The 22,834-nt window shown below is 44.5% G+C and overlaps 1 protein-coding gene across 1 annotated transcript in view; it reads left to right on the top strand.

Moving 5' to 3' along the window:
* Positions 1-18,540, top strand: part of USP42 (ubiquitin specific peptidase 42) — a 34,415-nt gene extending 15,875 nt beyond the window's left edge. Inside the window, exons 9-18 of the mRNA XM_060260496.1 lie at positions 1,133-1,244; positions 1,647-1,787; positions 3,185-3,285; positions 5,286-5,439; positions 5,772-6,533; positions 10,212-10,303; positions 11,764-13,524; positions 14,940-15,247; positions 16,058-16,148; positions 17,517-18,540. Of these exons, the coding sequence (XP_060116479.1) occupies positions 1,133-1,244; positions 1,647-1,787; positions 3,185-3,285; positions 5,286-5,439; positions 5,772-6,533; positions 10,212-10,303; positions 11,764-13,524; positions 14,940-15,247; positions 16,058-16,140 (3,514 nt within the window). The 3' untranslated portion in view covers positions 16,141-16,148; positions 17,517-18,540. The remainder of the gene's footprint in view (positions 1-1,132; positions 1,245-1,646; positions 1,788-3,184; positions 3,286-5,285; positions 5,440-5,771; positions 6,534-10,211; positions 10,304-11,763; positions 13,525-14,939; positions 15,248-16,057; positions 16,149-17,516) is intronic.
* Positions 18,541-22,834: the final 4,294 nt, after the last annotated feature.

The following is a 22,834-nucleotide window of genomic DNA, read 5'->3' as shown; positions in this document are numbered from 1 at the left end:
AATAGGAGCTTATTGTTGTTAAGGAAGGTGATACAGCGAACAAGCAAACGCTTTAATCCAATTCTGGAACAAGATAGTAAGACTGTATCGTCCGCATATAACAGTAAGGGAACATGTCTGGCACCAAGTTTTGGACTATGATGGTCAGTATCTGACAAAAAGGGAGCAAGATCATGAAGAAAGAGGTTAAACAAAAAGGGGGCCAACACACAACCTTGTTTAACCCCCTTTCTTAACGGGATTTTTGACGTAAGATTGTCTGATAAAGAGCATTTGACTTGACAAAAGTTGAAAGTATATAATATTTTAATGAGCATAAGGAGTCTTTTATCAATACTTGTTTGTTCCAGTTTATCCCACAACAGGTCTCTGTCAATTGAATCAAATGCTCCCTTTAAGTCTAAAAAGGCTACATACAACAGACAATGAAAAACAAGTCCCAATAATTAAACAAATCCAGTATAAGCAAGCCAGAGCATAAAAGCATGTAAAGAAAGTAGAGAACGTGATTGATAAACAGTTCTCAAGTTATAATACAGCTAAAAAAAAAAAAAAGATGGGATTCCTTAGTTAAAAGCCTGAGTAAAGACATAGGACCTAAAGGAAAGGATAGTAGGTGCCAGGTGAACCTCAAAGGGGAGAACACTCCACAGGTGAGGTACCACCCAAAAAAGCCCTGTCTCTCACTGTTGCTTTTCCTGGCCTCTGCAAGCACAGAGAAGAGGGCTTGAGAAAAGCATCCAAATTGGTGGACAACTTTTGTTGACTTATGGCTGGGATACTAGTCCAGCCAAAAGCCAACCTTTCAGCACTTTGAATTGTGCCCAAAAACAAATATTTCAGATGCAGGCCAAATGATTTAATAAATGGTGTTCCGCCACTCCTCTCCCTACCCTGAAAACTGCGGGACATTAAGAAAGGTGGAACATTCTGAGGTACCTTGTTTTTCATTTGCTCCTTCTGGAAGTCTCTGTTGCAAAAAGATGCAATAAATTTATGGAAGTCCAAGACTTAAGATCTATACCAATTTCCAGCAATAGCAGACTGTAATTTGAGCTTCAGTAAATTGGATGAATGTACAGGGAAAACAGACTTGGAAGCTGATCTGTGTGCCCTCTGCTTTATGTTTTAGGTGTAAAAAGATGGTTCCTGCCTCAAAAAGATTGACAATCCATCGGGCTTCAAACGTTCTCACCCTGTCCCTAAAACGGTTTGCAAATTTCAATGGTGGGAAAATTGGAAAGGTAACAGAATTTTAGTTCTGCAATAATATCTGTGTTAGGTTTTATAGCACCAGACAGGCACATGAAAACTGTAGGACCATGCTGGGAATTCTGGTTCCAGGGCTTAGGAAGGAAAAGCACCGTGGGGCTAACAGGTCCCTCCTGTTTCCTTTTGGTTGATCACAACCAAGTCCTTCAGTATCAGACACAGATATCTAGCCTTGCTACGCATGATGTTGAGAGCTGTTTTTAAAGTTCTGTGTCTGCTGTTTAGCTGTGAACTTTGGGAAACGTTCTTGCACCTGGATGGTTCTTATGCTGTACCTAGCTTTTATTTATATTAGTTCTAGTTAGTCAAGAAGTGAACTGTTTCTTCTTCTAAAAGCACCTCCGAGAAATGCACACCTCTCCTTTCTGTTTTAGGAAGTGAAATATTCCGAGCATTTTGATGTGCGCCCATACATGTCCCAGTCTAGTGGAGACCCAGTTGTTTATGCGTTATATGCAGTCATGGTGCATGCTGGCTTCAGTTGTCATGCAGGACATTACTATTGCTACATCAAGGTAAATATTCTCTTTCTGACTCTAAAACTTCCGTGGGATTGAGCCCCAACTCTGTGTCAAACATAGTGTAGTGCAGGGGTGGCCAACAGTAGCTCTCGATGTTTTTTTTGCCTACAACTCCCATCACTCCCAGCCAGCATGGCCAATGGCTGGGGCTGATGGGAGTTGTAGGCAAAAACATCTGGAGAGCTACCGTTGGCCACCCCTGGTGTAGTAAATCCTTAGCAGGATTTGTTGAAAGACAAAGGAGGGGGCAGAAACCACTTGGGAACATTGAATTGGCCTGATATTACTGCATGGAATGGAAAATAATACAAACACAGTGATGTCCACAGCAGTACAGGCTGTATGGCATCATCTTTCAGTGCTGTTCGACTTAGTGGGACACACTAAAAGCAGGGAATACAAAGAATTCTTAAAAGTAACCTAAGAGGCACATGGACAATAATGTCAACTAGCCTGAAAAGTGCTTTCTTTGTATCTCTCCCAATGGTGGGGACTGAGCAAAGGAAGCTGGAGCTCTTGCCTTCCTTCTACGGGGGCAAGGAGAGGGAGGGGCTTCAACCACTAAAAGGAAGAGAGGCTCGGCTCAGTAGCTCTGCAAGGTGATTGAGCCTGGCAAACTTAATCAACACAGCAGCGCTATAGAGCCAAGCTCCTTCATTGACTGATGCTACTCCTCCCTTCCCAAAGGGAGGGGGAAGAGGGAAAGAGCAGAGAGAGGCTGCTTTGCTGGCTGGCTTATCTGGGAAGAAACACAAAATGGCGACCAGGCAAGGGAGCAGACAACAGTCGGTTGCTGGATGGTCTGATTGGAACCCGTGGGCCGTATGTTGGACACCCCTGTGCTAATCTGTTGGATCAAAATATGTAAACCTTAATAGTACAACTTGTGCTGTACCTTTCTTCCACTAGATGGCAGGCTCTCTTTGAGCCAGGGTTAGAGAGTGGTTGCGGGGATGGGGGGGCGGGGGGCAGTGGTTGAATAAAATTTGGAAAATTGGTGGGGAGGAGTACTTGAAGTGGAAGGAGGAGAAACTGGTTCTTATGACAAAGTTTGAGTCTAGTGGCATCTTTAGGACCAACAAAGTGCACACAAAAGCTTATAATCAAAATAAAACTTCCGTTGGTCTTAAGGTGCCACTGAACTCGAAACTTTGTTCTATTGCTTCAGACCGTATCTGATGGTATGTTTTTATCCAAAGTTACTGCTCCCTTGCTGCTGAGCCTGCTGTGGTTTTGGAACTTTTGGTACATGTTCCTTGTGGGCCTCAGATCTGAACTTCCTCAGCACTTAACTAATGCCTATCTGGAACGATCTTGATGGGGTTGGCATAACTGTACTCCCAAGGCTATAAAGCTGCACCCAATTTGAGATTCAGTCATTATTTTTGCAGGCCAGCAATGGGCAGTGGTACCAGATGAACGATTCCACGGTCTCAGTCAGTGACATCCGATCCGTTCTGAGTCAGCAAGCTTACATGCTCTTTTATATCAGGTAATGTCAAATGCTCAAAATGTTTCCCGCAGGTAATTCACAAACTTGGCTCTTCACGAGTCTTCGTTAAAGTGACCCAGAAACTGCAGCTAGTGCAGAATGTGGCGGCGCGCTTGCCGGCAGGCACACATTCAACCGGTGCTCTGACAGCTCCACTGGTTCCCTATAGAGAATCAGATCCAGTTCAAAATGATAGTGTTGACCTTAAAAGCCGTATGCAGCCTGGGACCAGCATATCTGCAGAACTATCTCTTCCCATTTGTGCCCTGGAGAGCCTTGCACTCAGCTGAACAATCTACCTGGTGCAAAAGACATCTGTTTAGCCTCAACCAGGCTTTCTCCACCCTGGCCTCCTGCCTGGTGGAACACACTCTCATGTGAGATCAGGGCCCTGCAGGACTTGTTTGTGTGGTTGCTGGGGAACTGCTGTTTGTTTGTTTTGAGTGGGCTGTAGGTGATTGTTGCTTATTGGAAGTGTCTGTGTTGCCTGGGGCAGACTGAGGCCCCACCCTCTTTGCATTATTAGGCTGCACCTTGTCAGAGACTGAGCACACTTATTTATTCCACCATAAATAACCAAAGTATTGTGAAATTGTATTCAGAATACAGAAATGCATATATCTTAATGGTACACAGAATCATAGAGTTAGAAGGGACCCCCCCCCCAGGGTCATCTAGTCCAACTCCCTGCACAACGCAGGAAATTCACAAGTGCTTCCCCCTAAGTTTAAAGGATCAGCGTTGCTGTCAGATGGCCATCTAGCCTCTGTTTAAAAACCTCCAAGGAAGGAGAGCTCACCACCTCCCAAAGAAGCCTGTTCCACTGAGGAACCGCTCTTAACGGTCAGGAAGTTCTTCCTAATGTTGAGCTGGAAACTCTTTTGATTTAATTTCAACCCATTGGTTCTGGTCTTACCTTCCGGGGCCATAGAAAACAATTCCACACCATCCTCTATATGACAACCCTTCAAGTACTTAAAGATGGTGATCCTATCACCTCTCAGCCGCCTCCTCTCCAGGCTAAACATGCCCAGCTCCTTCAACCTTTCTTCATAGGACGTTTGTGCCATTAATTGAATACAATTAAGTTAAATATTGTGGGTCCCAAAGTGGTTTACATCATTACCTTCTGCTCTGTTTATTCTCTCAACAGTCCTGTAAGGTAGTTTGAGTTAAGTGCCTCTGACTGACCCAGCAAGCAGTCACCCAGCAAGCTTCCTTGGCAGAGTGGGGATTTGAACCCACTCCCAGATCTTATTCTGATCCTTTAATGACTAAACCTCGCTGGCTCTTCTGGATGCACAGACCCTTCGACAGCGAATGACAAAAACCTATTTAATCAGTGTAATGGTTTCTGGTACTTGAGGAATACCTGCCCTATATATCCTGTCTAGCTTGTAATGCAGATATCACATTTTATATTGGATCTCAAATTTTTATTTGCATAGTTCTGAAAATCACAATCCCCGCTCTCCCCCCTCCCCCCGTCGTCTTTGGCTGCAGTAAACAGACACAATAGCTAGGAGGATTTAGCTTTAGAACAGAACCGATACAGGCATGAATTGTTGAGCTTGGAGGGCAGTCTATATTCAAATTCCCACTGTGTTATACTTGGTTTTCTCTTTGTGTTGGGCCTGGTCTACCTCACACGGTGGCTGTGTGAAGCTAAAACTATTCTGATCTCAAAGATTTCAGGTTTTCACAGCTGGCATCATCATTAGGGTTTGTAGAATCTTTCGGGTTCAAGTGCCATGTTCTACTGGAGAAAGTTTTTCTTCCAGACGAACAAAACGTCTGGAAGAAAAACTTTCTCCAGTAGAACATGGCACTTGAGCCCGAAAGATTCTACATCCCTAATATTCTGATCTCCCTGGAGAACAAAAGGATGGCAGGAGAGAGAAATAGAACAGCCCTGCTGGAGAGCACAAGCTTATTGCAGAAGTTCCAGGATCATTGCAAAATCCAGCTAACATGAGTCACTTTGCTTTGTCCTTGGCCAGGTCTCACGATGTGAAGAACAGCAGCGAACATGCTAATTCTGCTCATACCCCAGGGCGGTCTTCTCCCCGGCCAGTTATCAACCAGCGAGTAATGAATAACAAGCAAACATCGCCAGGTTTTATTGGACCGCAGCTCCCTCCACACATGATGAAGGTAATTCTCTCTTGTGAAACCAGTGATACAAAGCAAGTCTCTCAGCAAGCCACAGCCCGACTTCCTAAACACCGCCTTCATATGCAGAGCTACTCCAGTCTCAAAATAGGCTTATTTGATTGTGGCATTTGAGGGGAGCATCTGAGCCATGGGATTTAGGAATGGGAGGAATCCTCATAATGCTAAACCATGATTTGGTGTTATGTATGAACCGAGCAAGGGAAAAGTGTGTGTGTGTGTGCATGTGTGCATGTGTGTGTGCTGGACAGCTGGGCATTTCATCTTCACTTGTGTTCCCCCAATGTCATCTTATTGTTTTTTTTGTGAAATAGTTGCAGAATTCAAATCATTTGAATGGAACTGGATCACTGAAGGAAGCATCCAGCAGTTCCGTGGCCAGTCCCAGCACTGTGCCCCTCAAAAGGCCAGCTTCTGTTCCATCAGCAACTTCTGTCCCAAACTGGACGATCAACAGACCGGCTTCGGCTGGTGCTGTCGATCCTTCAAAAAAGCAGAAGATAACCATCAGCATTAACAAACTGTCTGCTCACCAAACCGCCTCTCACAACAACTGTCCTGCAGAGAACCTCAATAAGCCGGTCCCTTCCTCGACTGTTTCTAACCCTTCCGTAGTGCAGTCTACCTCAAGCGCCTCTGCCATCTTGGCTGCTAACAGAATCCCCAAGCCGCCGCCTCCCGCTTGTGAGCCTTCTTCCACACCGGTGGTGGTGAATGGCAAGTCCAAGCTGAACTCGAGCGTCTTGGTCCCGTATGGGGCTGAGTCTTCAGAAGACTCCGATGAGGAGCCCAAAGGGCCCGTGAAAGAGAACGGGCTCCCAAAGCCCTTCAGTAGTATCCCAACAGGAAGCACGGGAAGCGTGGCGGAGAACTCCTGTGCGTCCTGCCACAGTGCCGAGGAGGAAGTGCCGCTGCTGCTGCATGAGCCACCAAAAAGTGTCGCTGTCAATGGTGCTGTTAGTTTCAATGAGGCTTCTAAAGAGAACGGCCTGCCGCCAGGAGATGCTGCTTGCCAAGCCAAACCTGGGAAATCTGCAGAAAACCCTTTCTCAAAAGCCAACGGATTGCACGGGAAAGTGAGTTTTGTGTCTGTTGCCATTTCTTTGGTAGGCCTGAGTTCCCTGTAAGAAAGCTCAGTCATTCAAAAAAAAGAAAGTGTCTCTCCTTTCTGGTGTGAATTCCTCCCCCATTCCTCTGTTTGGGAAGGGTGGTATCTAGAGCGATGGTGACAAGGACTCCTGGCACTTGGAACCTGAGGCCTGTGTGTCAGGTCCAGGGGTAGAGATTTAGTGCTGTTTATCCAGGGAGCAGGAAAGAAGACCTTTAGACAGTTGCTATGTCTCTCTAACCGTGCACACCGGTCTGATCTTCTCAGAGGGCAAGTGGGAGATAAATGCGGGGAAAGGAATGTAGGAAAGTTGTCTAGTTCCATCAACGCACATCTGTTCATGTGGATAGCAGGTCATGAGGTTTGGTTTGGTGCTGAGCGATGTAAGGCACAGCCTCCTGGGATCCTGTACAACAGAAAACCTCTCTCCGTGCAAAAAAATCAAAGGCAACTAGACCAGTATATATCAACACTCTGTATTCAGTATTAATTTAGAATTGAATATAAATAATGTGTCCATACAAATAATGAGATCATACAACAAATCACCATCCACGACAAGCCACTCTCTTTCCTACTGACTCTTTCTCGGTGAACAACGTCCACAACAATTGATGGTCTTAGCCGAAGTCCAATGCTCATTAAAAAAACGGTCCTTAAAGCTCTTCTTCCAGGGACCGTTTGTTGTCAGTGTACTGTACAGTAGGTAAGTGTGTCAAGATACACCTTCCGATATTCTGTATGTCTCAGTTCATTTTGCAGTAAAATATTATCATTCCTCATTACACTGAATAATTCGTAAAAATGCTACATCATACTGCAATGGTATCTACTCGCCCTTTTTCATTCATTCATAATGCATATCTCTGCTAATTTCATTCACATCTGTTCTCCAGATTCCTCAGTTTTCCTCTAGGTGAACCATTGTTAAAAAGCCCCTCGGCTGATTTACCTCACCTGCTGTGATTTCTTAATGTTAAAGTTACAGTTCCTTAATACCTGTCTGATGTATCAGTTCTTAGACAGCTTATCAAAACTGCTGCAACAGTGTTTACAATATGCCTTTTTAACAATTTGTAATCATTTATAACCGTTTATACTGTGTTTTACAGTATGCTTATCCTCTTTGCCAATTTGTAGCAATTTTAAACAAAAGTCATATAGACTGCCAGCCAGAATACTCAATTTTAAATCATGTCTCCCTTTATATTACAAACATTATTTTTACTACTACTACTTTATGGACAGCTTGTAAACATTACCACCAGTTTTATATATGGGAAAGAAATTTTTATCCAATGCAAGCAATTTTTAACCTTATTTTATAATAGTTTTAATTCTAACACTAGTGTTCCCATTTAGGCCTGCCAAATTGAAAAAAAAAAATTACTGCCCATTTTATTAAAGGTAAAGGTAGTCCCCTGTTCAAGCACCAGTCGTTTTCGACTCTGGGGTGACGTTTTCGCAACATTTTCACAGCAGACTTTTTACAGGGTGTTTTGCCATTGCCTTCCCCAGTCATCTACACTTTCCCCCCAGCAAGCTGGGGACTCATTTGACCAACCTCAGAAGGATGGAAGGCTGAGTCAACCTGGAGCCAGCTACCTGAACCAACTTCCGCTGGGATTGAACTCATGTTAATTATTTGTAAGAATTGCTACCAATTTTACAATGTGAAATTTTTCTGACCGTAAGAACAAAATTATATACCTTGTAGTGAAATTTTTAACAAATATATTGTCCATACATAAATTTAATTATTTATTTGAACCTATAAATTTGATTATATAAAGCTATCCTGTTCAGAAAGTTGTTATGGTAATATAGTCTAAGTTTCCATGTTATAATGTAATCCCATAAGCATACAGACATACTATATAATTATAAAATTACACATCCATTATCACCCCAATTACACAGCTCTCCTGTTCTTAGTGTGTAATCTATACAAAACCCAGGCATAATTTGGAGAACAGATGTGAATGAAATTAGCAGAGATATTTCAGCATAATGCATTATGAATGAATGAAAAAAAGGGTGAGTAGATACTGTTGCAGTTTGAAGTAGCATTTTCATGAATTATCCACAGTGTAATGAGGAATGATAATATTTTACTGCAAAATTTATTGAGACATACAGAATATCGGAAGGTGTATCTTGACACCACTTACCTACTGCACAGTACACTGACAACAGATGGTCCCTGGAAGAAGAGCTTTAAGCCTCAGAATGACCTAAGGACTGGTTTTTTATGAGCATCGGACTTCAGCTAAGACCATCAATTGTTGTGGATGTTCACCAAGAAAAAGTCAATAGAAATGAGAGTGGCTTGTTGCGGATGGTGATTTGTTGTATGATCTCTCATTATTTGTATGGACACATTATATTGAATTTTGAATTAATACTGAGTATAGAGTGTTGACATATACTGGCCTTTGATTTTTTGCACAGAGAGAGGTTTTCTGTTGTGCTTTTAATAGTTCCTCTGTGGTCCCAACAGCCTGTCACATCGTCATCCTGGGATCCTGTAGCAGCTCTCATTAGCCCTGGGCATTAGGCATGGCTCTCTATTGTATCTGTGCCAGCACTGCCTCTGCTCAGCTCCAGTTAGGCTTTTCTTGTAACAAACTTCTCTTAAGGAGAGCCAGTTTGGTGTAGTGGTGAAGTGTGCGGACTCTTATCTGGGAGAACCAGGTTTGATTCCCCACTCCTCCACTTGCACCTGCTGGAATGGCCTTGGGTCAGCCATAGCTCTGGCAGAGGTTGTCCTTGAAAGGGCAGCTGCTGTGAGAGCCCTCTCCAGCCCCACCCACCTCACAGGGTGTCTGTTGTGGGGGAGGAAGGGAAAGGAGATTGTAGGCCGCTCTGAGACTCTGTCCTTGAAAGGGCAGCTGCTGTGAGAGCCCTCTCCAGCCCCACCCACCTCACAGGGTGTCTGTTGTGAGGGGAGAAGACATAGGAGATTGTAAGCCGCTCTGAGTCTCTGATTCAGGGAGAAGGGCGGGATATAAATCTGCAATTCTTATTCTTCTTCTTCTTAACTAACAGTTCATACTGTGCAAGGATATAAGTGGGTTCCTGCTCTGTAGTTTTTGGTTTTGATTAACATGTAATGTTAAAATTTACACTGGACTTTACCTCTGGTTGGTTCCCAGGTATCTACAAGTTCAAATCCTATTGCATATGCTATTGGATCTTCCACCCTGATTAAGCTGTTTAATCCACCTTGAGAGAGAAAAGGTGGACTGTAAATAACATAAATAAAGTAAGATCAAGATTGGTAGCTGTGTTGGTCTGGCCATATTAGCAGATAAGAGTCCAGGAGGACCTTAAAAACTAACAAAATTTGTGGCTGCAGGGGATGAGCTTTCATGAGTCACTCCTCAGTTCTTCAGATGTGAAGAATTTCTGCTGCAAATTGTGTTAGTCTTTAAGGTGCTATTGGACTCTTAGTCTTTTCTACCACTATAAATAATTTCACTTCCAAATAGGAGCCCAGGGTTTACCTGTTGTGGTTTGCGTTTGTGCAGGCGAAGTGAAAAACTGTAACGATGCCCATACATTTCACTCCTTGCAAGATTCTGGAGCATGCTGCGTAGTCAACAGGTTCTGCCTGTTCGTTAAACTTTTCCGTTCTTAATAACAGGGACCACCTGCCTCTCTGTCCCCGGTCCCTGAAGATATGATCTTGGACTCCTTCAGATACAGGCAACTGAAAACATCACCAGAAGAAACAAGGTACAACAATCTTGCCTTTTTCCAAGTACATTTTCATTAGAAAGGGTGCCTGAGGGCTCTGGCTGGGCTTTGGAAGTACACGTGGAATTCTTCCCAGCTGCACTTTAATCATCTGGAACAGTTCATAGTTTCATATCCATTCCATGTTAACACTTCTTGGAAAACTTGGGGAAAACATCTCTGCATGGGCCATTTGGCACTCTCGCCTATATTTTTTGTGCTCTTCTCTGATAGGGATTCACACAAGACAATCTGGAGGGTTGTTTGTATTGGAATTGTGTTTCATGTTTTTCTTCCCTGACTGCAACACTTGTCCAGATACATTTTGATTTGTGGGGGAGAATCCAGCTGCTTTGCTGTAGGTTCTGATCAGAGTTCTCCCCATTTCATCTCTTGCTTCTGGGATGCACCATGAAGCTTTTCCTCAACACAGGGGATGGGGAATGTTTGGATCAGATAACAGGGCTACGAAGCCAGCATGTAAGGGCGGCCAAGGCCTACAAGCAAGGGCATGTACTTAAGTTGCTAACTGGCAGGCATGATCTAGGGAAACAAATGAAACCTGCTTCCTAAAAACATTGTCAGTTTGATGTAGTGGTTAAGTGCGTGGACTCTTATCTGGGAGAACCGGGTTTGATTCCCCACTCTTCCATTTGCAGCTGCTGGCATGGCCTTGGGTCAGCCATAGCTCTCATAGAGATTGTCCTTGAAAGGGCAGCTTCTGGGAGAGTTCTCTCAGACCCACCTATCTCACAGGGTGTCTGCTGGAGGGGGAGGGAGATAAAGGAGATTGTAAACCGCTATGAGACTCTGAGATTGTATAAATCCAACATCATCTTTTTCTTGGCAAAATCAGCAGCCTGAGAATTGAGAATTCTTTGTTACCTGGAAGGTTAGCGAGTTTGTTGGGACACAAAGCTGTTAAGGGAATGCTTTGTGAAATCTCATGACGGCAGTTGCCTCGTGTTGACACCAATGTTCCCTCTAAGCTGAGTTAGCGTGAGCTAGCTCGCAGATTTTTAACCTCAGCTCACACATTTTTGTCTTAACTCAGGAAGAATTGCCCCAGAGCACAATAATTTATGCAGTAGCTCACAACTTTAATACCAGTAGCTCACAAAGTAGAATTTTTGCTTACAGGACTCTGCAGCTTAGAGGGAACACTGATTGACACACTTCTGAACAAGTATGTTTCTCAAGAGATTAATAGCGTGAGGATTTCTTAAAGTTGACCCTACTTGCTATGCCTCTTCATGCCTGACCATCATTAAGAAATTTAGATTTCAGACCAGTAACATCTTAAAAGACTAATGAGATTTCCAGGGTACAGGGTTTTGACACTTGGAAGCTTATACCCTGGAGACCTAGTTAGTCTTTAAGGTGCTACTTGATTCAAACCTTGCTCTTCTGTCACAGACTAACACATCTGCCTACCTGATAGTTTATTTTCTTGTGCTCAGTGCAAGTGGAACAGAGAAAACTGCCAAAGAGGATGGCTGTTTGGAACCCTTGAGCAGAGTTTCCTGTGACAAGCCCAGCAATATCCTCACCAACCTTCTCAGCAGCATCCAGAATCTCCCTTCTGACCATGAACCCGTTTCTACCGAAGACGACTGCTGTGAAAGTGTCGCCGCAGAAAAGCAAAACTCACATTTCGGTATCAGCGGGCCGTGTAACCCTCAGTCAAAGTCACTTGGAAGAGAAGCCAAGCTCAGTACAGAAGGTGATGCAGAGGATCACTCAGCAAAAATGAGAGGACCCAAAGAAGGGAAAGCTACTTGGAAAAAGAGTCCTGTACGCATCAGAGGGACACCTGAGGGAACAGAAAAACTGGCTCAAAGCCCTTTTGGAAAGTCTGACACTGAATGCCAACCTCTCAAGCTGGTCACTCTGAACATTGTAGAGAAAAGCCAAGAAATGCTGAATGGCGTGAAGCATGCCACAGATGGCCCACTTCCTGAAGTTGTTTCTACTTCAAGGCTTGAAGTGGGAGCAGACAGCCGGAGTTCAAAGGAGGAGGATGGGCTCAGGCTGGGGAATGAAGAAGGTCTCAGAGGAAACATAGAAAGGCAGGAGCCAACGTCCCATTCCCTGATGAAGGAGAAAGTTGGTGCCTCCAAAAAAACAGACAGAGAGCACTACCACGGCAAGAGAGGCTACTCAGAAAGTGAAGAGTGGGAGGCTGGGCGCAGCCAAAATGAGAGGCATTACTACAAGAAGTGTTGCTACAGCAGAGAGCAAAACAAGAGAGAAGGCTCAGAAAGTGAAGAGCAGGAGGCCAGCCACAGCCAGAACTATAAGAAAAAGTGCTGTTACAGGAGAGAGCAAACTAAGAGAGTCCACTCAGAAAGTGAAGAGTGGGAAGCCAGCCGTAGCCAGAACGATGGGCGTTACTACAAGAAAAAGTGCTGCTACGGCAGAGAGCAAACTAAGAGGGGACGCTCGGAAAGCGAAGAGTGGGAGGCCAGCCGCAGCCAGAACAACAGGCATCACTACGATAAAAAGTGTTGCTACAGCAGAGAACAAATGAAACAGGAATACTCAAGAAGAGAGTACTACAATGGAAACAAGTACCTATCCCCCTTGAGCCCCGGACCTGGAAGAGGTTTAGGGAAGTCCTCCTGGCCCAGATCTTGCAGCACAGAGAAAACAGACCCTGAAAGGAGCCAGTATTGCCCATGGAGCAAAAATAGTTATCAGGATATTCGAAGGAGATGGGAAAAATACCAACCCGATAGCTATTATTATTCTTCCCACATAGTGAAGAGTAGCCAAGAGAGAAAATTCCACCATAGCGAGAAGGACAATAACAAATCTAGTCACATTTACAATAAACTTGATAAACATTATTCTTACAAAAGCAGATGGACTCACGACCCACCAGAGAAGGACCCACCGGTAAAGGAAGGAGAGAGGAACCACATCAGCAGTTCGAAAGCAGACATGTACCGCCGTCCAGTTCCCTCCCAGCGCCCGGAGAAATATCCCCACCAGAGAAATTCGTTGCTGCCCGAAGAATGCAGTTTGCATCCAGAGGAAGAGCATCCAAAGGAGCGAAAAAGGAAACACCCCAGCCCAGAGAGCAGCGGCGACAACCTTGAAAAGAGATGCCAGAAGAGGAGCTCGCTAAGTGAACATCTTGAGGAACAGAAGATCCGGAAGCACAAAAAGTCGAAGAAGAAGAAGAAGTCGAAAGATAAACACAGAGAGAGAGATTACAGGTCAGTGACAAGAGAAAGCTGACCTGGCTCTGTCCTAAATAGTTTTTTTCATCGTTTGCTTGTTGTAGCGCAGGGCAGGTGGAGAGACAGACATGCAAAGCTGCCTTCTACCAGGACAGTCTCCTGGTCTATCAAGATTACAGTAGCCTGCTCTTGACCGGCAGCAACCCTCCAGGGGTCTTAGGCAGAGGGCTTTCACCCCCACCTGCTCACTTGAGATGCCAGGGAACTGCATTGCTGCAACTGGGTCTTGTTTGGTTAGGTGGCACTGACATGGCTCAGTGGCAGAGCGCCCACTTTGCACAGACAGCCCCAGGGGAAAGGGTCCCAGGGTTTGGGAAAGACCCTTGGCTGCCTGGAGTACAGGGAAGAAACGACTGAGGGCCAAACTGCACGTTTTGGTGGATATGGTTCCAATCTGTGGCCGACAAGGGTGGCCCCTCACAGCTGTGTAGACTCTTGAAAAGGCAGGAGAAGAACTAGGTTGCCTGGGGTTGCCCTTATGGCAGTTTTTAAATGGCTAAATTTTCCTGTAAAATGGTGTTGGCTACAGGTTGGACCTGTGTCTGACAGCAGTGTAGATTGTATGACAGATAGAAGGAAGTCCTTCTTCACCCAAAGGGTGATTAACATGTGGAATTCACTGCCACAGGAGGTGGTGGCGGCTACAAGCATAGCCAGCTTCAAGAGGGGGTTAGATAAAAATATGGAGCAGAGGTCCATCAGTGGCTATTAGCTGCAGTGTGTGTATATATTTATATTTGAGCCACTGTGTGACACAGAGCGTTGGACTGGATGGGCCATTGGCCTGATCCAACATGGCTTCTCTTATGTTCTTATGACTCACCATGGATTTGGACAGATGGTGAAAGTGAGGCAGGAAGGGGTGAGCCAGTGTTTGGTTCTTGTGGCCATTTCTTATATGCTCAGTCATCATTTTTGGGGTCAGGAAGGCATTTTTCTCCAGATCAGATTGGACCAGGGTTACTGGGGTGGGAGGACTATTAATTTCCTGCATTATGCAAGGGAGTTGGACTGGATGACCCTTGGGGTCCCTTCAAGCTTTGCGTTTCTATATTTGGCTCTGAGCCAAGGGTTTGACCCAGCAGAAGTCTACCCAGTGGCATCTGAGGTGGGGAAGAGTTTTTGTTTTTGATTTAAAAAGATGTAACAGAGTTGAAGAGTTCAAATTTCACACTCTGCAGGAATTCATAAGGCTGCCCGTAGCAGGTGTGTCTCTTAAACACAGTTTCCCATCTGTAAAATGGGAATGACACTATTCCCATCCGCTGGACCATTCTCACCCTCTAGGCACTGCGCTTTGCACACAGGGACTGCCTGTAGGAATCTTGGCATTTGGAGTGGAGAAGGGTGTTGCCATAGATTTCTGTTTAACTTGTTCCTATTTCCTTCAGGCATCACCAGGACTCCGATCCCTCTGCATCGGGCTCTGAGGCAGAGCCCCACAAACACAAGAAGAAGAAAAAGAAGAGGAAGAAGCGTGCAAAGAAATCTGAAAGCTGCAGTGAACCTCTAGAGCCTCATGGGCCGAAGCTAACTCATGCGGAAGGAGACAGTTCGGAGGCAGCTGAAATTTTGTCAGGGGCTTTTCAGAAACTTGGCAGGCAACCCCAAGATGGAGGAACTGCAGCCTGCTGGAAATCAAAGTGCATAGAAGGTAGCGACGAAGGAGGCTACTGCTTCTCTACAGATCACCATGCTGGTAAGAGACTGAAAGGGACATCGCAAGGGCGAAAGGGGGGGAAGGAAGGCTCAGTGGAAACAACTGTATCCCTGTCCTCCTGAGGTTGCATCTCCTTTTCCCTGACCAAATTCAGGCACCTAGGTCTCTGGAGAGGCAGCATGCGTTTTGACAGATTAAACAAAGAAGCTAACTGGAACATTTTGTTAGAACCAACGGAAAGGTCACAAAATGCAGTAGCAGCACAGAGAGAAGGAGCACAGCGGAACTGGTCTCTAGATTGGTTTGTTCTTAAAACGACAACTGAGGAATCCTGTTTAAGTGGCTCTCCTACAGGGACCATGAGAGAGAGAGAGGAAAGAAATTTGGGTATCTAAGTAAGGCAGGGTGATCTCCTCCCCACTTGAGCCTGGACCTTGACAGCTAATGACCTGGATTGCTTGGGCTAGCTGGATCCCAGAAGCTAAGCAGAGTCAGGCCTGGGTAAAAGCCAGTTACCTTTCCATTGGTTCTAACAAAATGCTCCAGTTAGCTTCCTCGTTTAATCTGACAAGGCACCGCAATGAAGTCAGTATGTAGAGGCAAGCAATGGCAAACCACCTCTGCTCATCTCTTGCCTTGGAAAAACTCCACAGGGGTTGTCATAAGTTAACTGCAACTTGACAGCATTTCCCACTCACCACCAGGCTGGGCTAAATGCTGCCAAAAGCTGTTGAGGGGAGAGACTGTCGGCAGAGCCTGATTCAGACGACGCTCTAGACACAACCTGTTAATCAACACCAGGAATTATTTTGTTGTTTTTGCTCAACATGAACATTTTCTGTGTTCCAGCTGCTACAGAAGCACCTTTCCATAAAGACCACAGCTGGACAGTCTCTAGATCTCCGAGCAATGACTTCCCATACAAAGAGTGAACAAGATGGTAAGCATGTGTAGCTCTCCTACATCACTCTTGTACTAATTGTTTTATTGAGGCCCAAAACAGGCCAAGGTGGTCCGAAACGTTGTCTTTTACTTGGAGATGCTTCAGCTCCCCCTCCCCCTACCAGCCATGCTCAGTGTTGCCTGATAACCCTCCTGTGATGACAGTGTTACTCAAGTAGACGTCCTGAAGGCTTCTGCTTAAGTCTCAAAATATCCATTAAGCACTTCTGTGCCGATACCCACCATGGACTGTAATTCAGCCTTGCTGGGAAGCGCTCCATGAACTGCTGTGCCCATTGCCTTCTCATATCAGAACTTCTGTCTTATCTGATGGTTTTCCCTATTGCGGTTTTTGCATTATTATTTATTTTAGAAACAGCAAATCATTTCCTTAAATCCCACCATAGCTGAGCCTGTGGAGCTCTTGGACTGAAATCACAAGTGAAAGGAGTTTTGTTGTGAATGGCTTGAAGCAACACTGGGAGTGACAGTTGCTATAACTTGCCACTAGGTGGCATACTGCTTTATTCCGCACCCTTTTGCCCTCCAAGGTGGCTAGCATGGTTTCTCCCCTGTTTGTTAACCACAACCTGTTGTTGAGGCAGGCTAGGGCTGAGATAGTATGTGACGGGCCCAGGGTCAACCAGTGAGTTTCATGGCAAGTGGGAATGTGAACCTGGATCTCCCAGGTTCCAGTCCAACACTCTAGGCCAGGGGTGGCCAACGGTAGCTCTCCAGATGTTTTTTTGCCTACAACTCCCATCAGCCCCAGCCAGCATGGCCAATGGCTGGGGCTGATGGGAGTTGTAGGCAAAAAACATCTGGAGAGCTACCATTGGCCACCCCTGCTCTATGCCACACTGAGACAGAATTACCTCAGCACTTTGAGACAAAATTATCAGGCATAAGAACATAAGAGAAGCCATGTTGGATCAGGCCAGTGGCCCATCCAGTCCAACACTCTGTGTCACACAGTGGCCAATATATGTGTGTGCGTATACACACACATGCACATATATACTGTGGCTAATAGCCACTGATGGACCTCTGCTCCATATTTTTATCCAATCCCCTCTTAAAGCTGGCTATGCTTGTAGCCGCCACCATCTCCTGTGGCAGTGAATTCCACATGTTAATCACCCTTTGGGTGAAGTACTTCCTTTTATTCGTTTTAACCCGACTGATCAGCAATTTCATTGAATGCCCACGAGTTCTTGTATTGTGACAAAGGGAGAAAAGTACTTGTTTCTCTACTTTCTCCATCCCATGCATAATCTTGTAAACCTCTATCATGTCACCCCGCAGTCGACGTTTCTCCATTTTGATTCCCCATGGAATAATATTGACCCTTTTCCTTGCCTTTCAGATCATCTGCTGGAAACATCTCACCACTACTTGCAGTATATTTATAAAGAAAAAAAACCTCTTCATTATCGGTGCTTCAACAAAATACTGTACAGGATTTTACCATCAAGGAACTTTTTTTTTTAGACTTTTTTTTAAAAAAAACAATTCCCTGCAATCCAAAAATTAAATAAAAAATGCCAACCTCCCCCCAAAAAACTTTCTACTGCTGGATCTTATTTAAAAAAAAATGATCTACCTTGTAAATATCACAAGTGAAAATTTAATGCCCTGGTATAGAACATCTCAAATGCTGCTTAATTACCGACTCAGGTCGATTGCGTTGTTCACGTGATGTTACCCCAAGTGTATGCATCTGGCGCAGGAGGCGAGGAAACCATGGACTTATCACACTGCAACTGATAGTCTATTTAATTTAAAGACTTATTTAAAAAAAAAGGAAACAATTCATGAACAATTAGGATTTTTATAAGAACTGTTCATCTGTTTTTATGTGATGTCTGGTACTAGAAACTACATGGTTTTGCTTCCTGCTGGATTCAAGATTTGAAGCAAAGGTTCCGGTCTTGGATTTTGATGTGTGCCCCATTCAAACTCGTACCAGCTTTGGAATGTGTCTCTCTCTCTCCATGCCCCCATCTGTGCATACCTACCCCTTGTTTTTATTGCATTTAATAGTGTCACTGGTTTGAATGGGTCTCAGTTGTCTTGATTTTTGTCTTTACGTTTCTAGTTACAGACACATTCATACTGTGATTTAATTTTGAGTTTTTTTTTATTATGAAATGCTGTCAAACTGTGATATACTTAATTCACTGGTCCCTGCATCAGGAGACAGAGTGGGGAAACTGTATTAAATACAGTTCATCTGAATAATCTGTCTGGTTTATATACAAACTGTTGTTCAGAGGTGTCTAAAGTTTGACTTGAGTTTTTTTTAAGATGAAAAAAGCACTTGCCCCACCTGTAAATACATGGCATGTAAAATTTATATAGTATATAAATACAGCAAGTCTCTGCTCAGTGTATCTTAGGTTTTTAATTTCTGGGTGGCATAAAATTGTCTTGTAGGAGCTCAACGGAAGCGTCTTGAGAACTGCGTGACAGATCTGTTCTCATCATCTCATGGTATTTCACAGGTTGCTGAGGTGTGACTTTGGTTCACAGCACAGAAGGTCCTCTAGTTGATTAGTGTGTGATGCAGCAGGTACTTGTTCTGAAATTTCACAATATTCTTGGCTTGTGCAGGGAATGAACAGCCCTTCCCTGGCTGATGTAACGGGTCAGAAGAATGCTGCAGGACTGACCCAGGGCGCACAGAACAATTGCTGAGGCCCACAGTAAACAGGGAAGCTTTGACTGTTCATCTAGAGCGCAAGCCTGTGAACTACATACTGATGTAGAACGTGGTTTTTGTCAAGTGAAAGGTGAAATCTCAACTACAAGAATGCTTCGGGGTGGGAGTGGGCTGTGGAAACAAGAACTGCCTTCTGCACTTCTCCCACCATCCCAAAAAAATGAAGTGTTGCACTGGCAATCTGCATTTTGACCGTGGTGATAGATAAACTGATCCCTCTCCCTCCCTGCCCAAGCTGGGTTTGCTACCCGCTTTCAAATCCAGGTTACACAGAAAGGCATCCTCCTCTGGAGGTGGCATTACTGCTGTAGAAAGAGGCCAGAAGACCTCTCCAATCCTGCAAGCAGCACTAACAGGCGCTTAGGGCACATGCTGTACTTACTGAATGAGCAAGTTCTTCTGGCCCTTTGTCATTCTCAAGAAAGCACCTGAAATGTCTTTGCACTTTTTGTTTTAAAAGAAGAGCCACAGACTGTATGTGCAACTCTTTATTTCTGAGGATATAACTTCAAAGCAGCGTATTTTGATAACTACTTATACTGAATTTAAAAATCAATTTCATAAATTTGTATAACAAGGATGAATACAGAATTTTTTTTTTCATGCAATCCACTGGTATACAACAGGTAACAAACCAAAAATCAATACACAGCTGTACAGTATGTACATTTTCACCTTAAGTTTAACTGTTAATTGAAACGTTCGCCAAGAAAATACACAGGAAAGAAAAACAGGAAGCTATAAACTAGCTTGCAACAGCTGGCCTAGATAGGCTGGGGAAGACACAACAGGAGCTCCCTGCAGTGCTGGAAATAGCTTTGGGGAACACACACAAACACAGGTTCCCCCTCCCTCCCCAGCAGACCTGTAGCTTACATGGGGGCTAGGCCTCTCAATTCAAAACCACCCCCCCCCCCCCATCTGTATGGCCCCTGCATTGGAGGGCCTCCAATCTGCCAAGGAAGGAAGCCTTCCTTTGAACAGAAACAAACCCCTGCTAGCTGGATCCTCGGAGGCCAGAGGCAGTGGGGACCACAGAATCTGAGGGGGGACGCAGTCACTTCCAGGGTGGTGGGAAAGAGGCTTGGCTTTTGTCTGGCCAGAGAGAGCAGCAGGGAGGGCCTTCAGATTGGCATGGGGGAGGGGAGATGCCCACTTGCAGCCAGATCCCCCCAGAAGGTTTACTGAGCTAGACAAAGGAGGGGAGGGGCTGTCACATTACTTGAGAAGCAGAGAAAGTGTTTAGGGCCAAACACTTGCCCCCCCCAACAAAAAATGCTGCCATGGCCCCCACCCAAACATGAAATCCTGGCTACAGCCCTGCTCCCCAGGCTTATCCACAGTTACCATCAGTGTGCTTCTCAATCTGTGGGTTGGGGTAGAACCAGCAAGGGAAGGGGATGTGTTCCTGAGGAACAGCTGTTACGCCTGTCCTGGATCTAAGAGGCCTACTTTCCATCTGGCCAAGCAAATCTACTATGTACTAAAATTGGTATAATTATTTTAGTGTAAAGCATTAGAAACACTGAGTCAGCTGTGTTACCGGAAAAGGTGAGAAAGCAGCGAACGCAACAAAAAAACGTATAAAATGCCCACAAAAGGTAGAAGACCATAAAGCCTAGAATGGGGCTAGTTGGGAAAACAAGTAAAGGTGAAGACGAACTGGGAGAAAAGAAACGGAAAGCGGAGAACTGAGAGTGAGGAGGGAGGAGTGGCAAGAGGAGGGATGGTTTGCAGTGGAGCTCTTTGGAGTAAAAAGAGAGATTAAGACAGAATTTAATTCCTCTCCCTGAGAAGGAAGTCACTAGGAATGGTCTGGGGAAAAATCAAGGGGCAGATGTATAGCAAGATCCCTCTATGGGTCAGTTCAGCTGATGTTTTGACACAATCACATCTAATTGAGTATAAGTCTAGCTAGAGGTACAGCGACATATTGGACCAAGGTGGACACCTGAAGCCTGCAAGCGAATTAAAAGCACAGGATATAGTTACAGACTGGTGGCCTATGATGCAGCTCAATTCAAGATACAGCAAAGATAAAGAACTGGGTTTTTATAAGAAGGAGTGCGAATTAGATAAACTCTTATTGGGAGTAGAAGAAAAATCAATTAGCAAAATAGACAAGTATGGAGAAACCCAGGATGAAGAGGTGAAGGAAGTGATGGTCGAATGGGCCAGAAACATAGGGCAGAATCTGGAACTAGAAAAATGGGCTCAGGTCTGGATGTTAAATACCAAAATGACAAAATCGGTATCATATAAGGAAAACATTTTTATAATGGTGTACAGATGGCATATAACACCGGAAAAGCTAGCAAAAATATACCCAGGGTCATCCAAGATATGCCGGAAATGTGAGGAACAGGTCGGTACCTGTTAGCACGTGGTGGACCTGCAAGGGCACTAAAGGATTCTGGATAAAGGTACATGAGCTGATCCAAAAGATATTGAAACTGTCTATACCATTTAAGCCAGAGCTATTTTTGATAAATATGTTCCCAACCAAGATAGATAAATCGATAAAGTATATGACAATTCATATAATAACAGCTGAAAGAATTATATTTGCACAATACTGGAAGAAAAAGGTGACTTCGACCATAGATAATCTAGTAGTAAAGATAATGGACATCGCTGAAATAGATGAGTTATAAGCTCAACATTCAAACTTGTAAGAGTAAAGTACAGGATTGGTCAAAGTTCTATGATTGGTTATGTAAATATAAATGCAAATAAAATTGAGTATGTAAATAACACTGGGAAGGGTAGAAGGCTAAAAAAGAGAGGGCAGAACTAGAAGAAAAGAAATAAGAGAGAGAGAGAACAAAGACAGAGGTTAAAGAGAGTAACTGCTTATCTCACCTTCATCGTCATGTTTTCAATTTTTTTTTGCTTTTGTTAAATATGTTATAAAGAATATTGTGAATAAAAATTTTTGAAACAAAAAAAAAGAAAAACACTGCTCAGTTCATAAAGATGTAATTCTGTATCACACACTTCAAAGCCACGCAAAAATTAAGTGACAACTGCGGCTCTTTCTTGTCTCTTAGGCTCAGAGCCCATCAGGCCGGCTGAGCTGAAAGTGCTGTCACTTCTCTTTTCCTCTTGAGCCGGAGTCCTCAAGTATGGGGCAAAAGGCAACCAACAAATACTTTTCTTCAGTACTTTTCTTTGGTGTGGGGGACAGCAATGTTGGCATTTTTAAAAAAAGCTGTAATTAACGAGGGCACTCCTGGGATGCCTCTGTCACTGAAGATCCTCTTTATGGGGAGCAGATACACAGATTGTCTCTAACACACTGTCACAAGAAGAGGAATAGTACAGGTGGAGATGTCCCCAACACCCCCTGCCTTGGGGCAAAGGCAACCCCCCACCCCCCAAAGTGAAACATCATCACTTCTTCCCTTTATGAGTGAGAATGAACAAGCCAACACAGCTTTAGAAAGCACCAAAAAAGATGCGGGGGGGGGGGGCTCTTACAACTTCTCAAGAAAAGAGACAGTACCTTGGATAGCCACAACTTTCACAAGCCATATATTTCGTACAAATTATTTCGTTTTGCTTTTCTGGGAAAAGAAAGAACTGGCCCTAATGGCTGATGTCCCTGCTAATGATACATATGAACAGCAGCAACCCACAGACCTTCTACAACTCTGGGAAGGATGCTGCTCTCCTCTTTGGCAGGAAGCTCACCACCTTCTTTAATGCAACCCCTCCCCCCAGCATAAGAGGGTACCAAACCAAAGCTCCATACACTGCTGTTCATTATATGCACAGCTACAGGCTGCCAAGAACGCCAATAAGCTGCTTCTGGGAACTGGAGCCTGTATGATGCTGTGGCCCTCTGCAGTCTCTGCAGAAGCAGGGATGCAGCCCTCTCTCTACTTGATGCACGCAGGTGACAGAAAGAGCCCAATTTGTCCCTGCATGAAAACGCCCCAAGGCCTTGTCCTCCCCCCCAA

The sequence above is a fragment of the Heteronotia binoei genome, chromosome 20 (assembly GCF_032191835.1).
Source record: "Heteronotia binoei isolate CCM8104 ecotype False Entrance Well chromosome 20, APGP_CSIRO_Hbin_v1, whole genome shotgun sequence".
Classification (NCBI taxonomy): Eukaryota; Metazoa; Chordata; class Lepidosauria; order Squamata; family Gekkonidae; genus Heteronotia; species Heteronotia binoei.
This window is presented reverse-complemented; position numbering and strand designations above follow the sequence as displayed.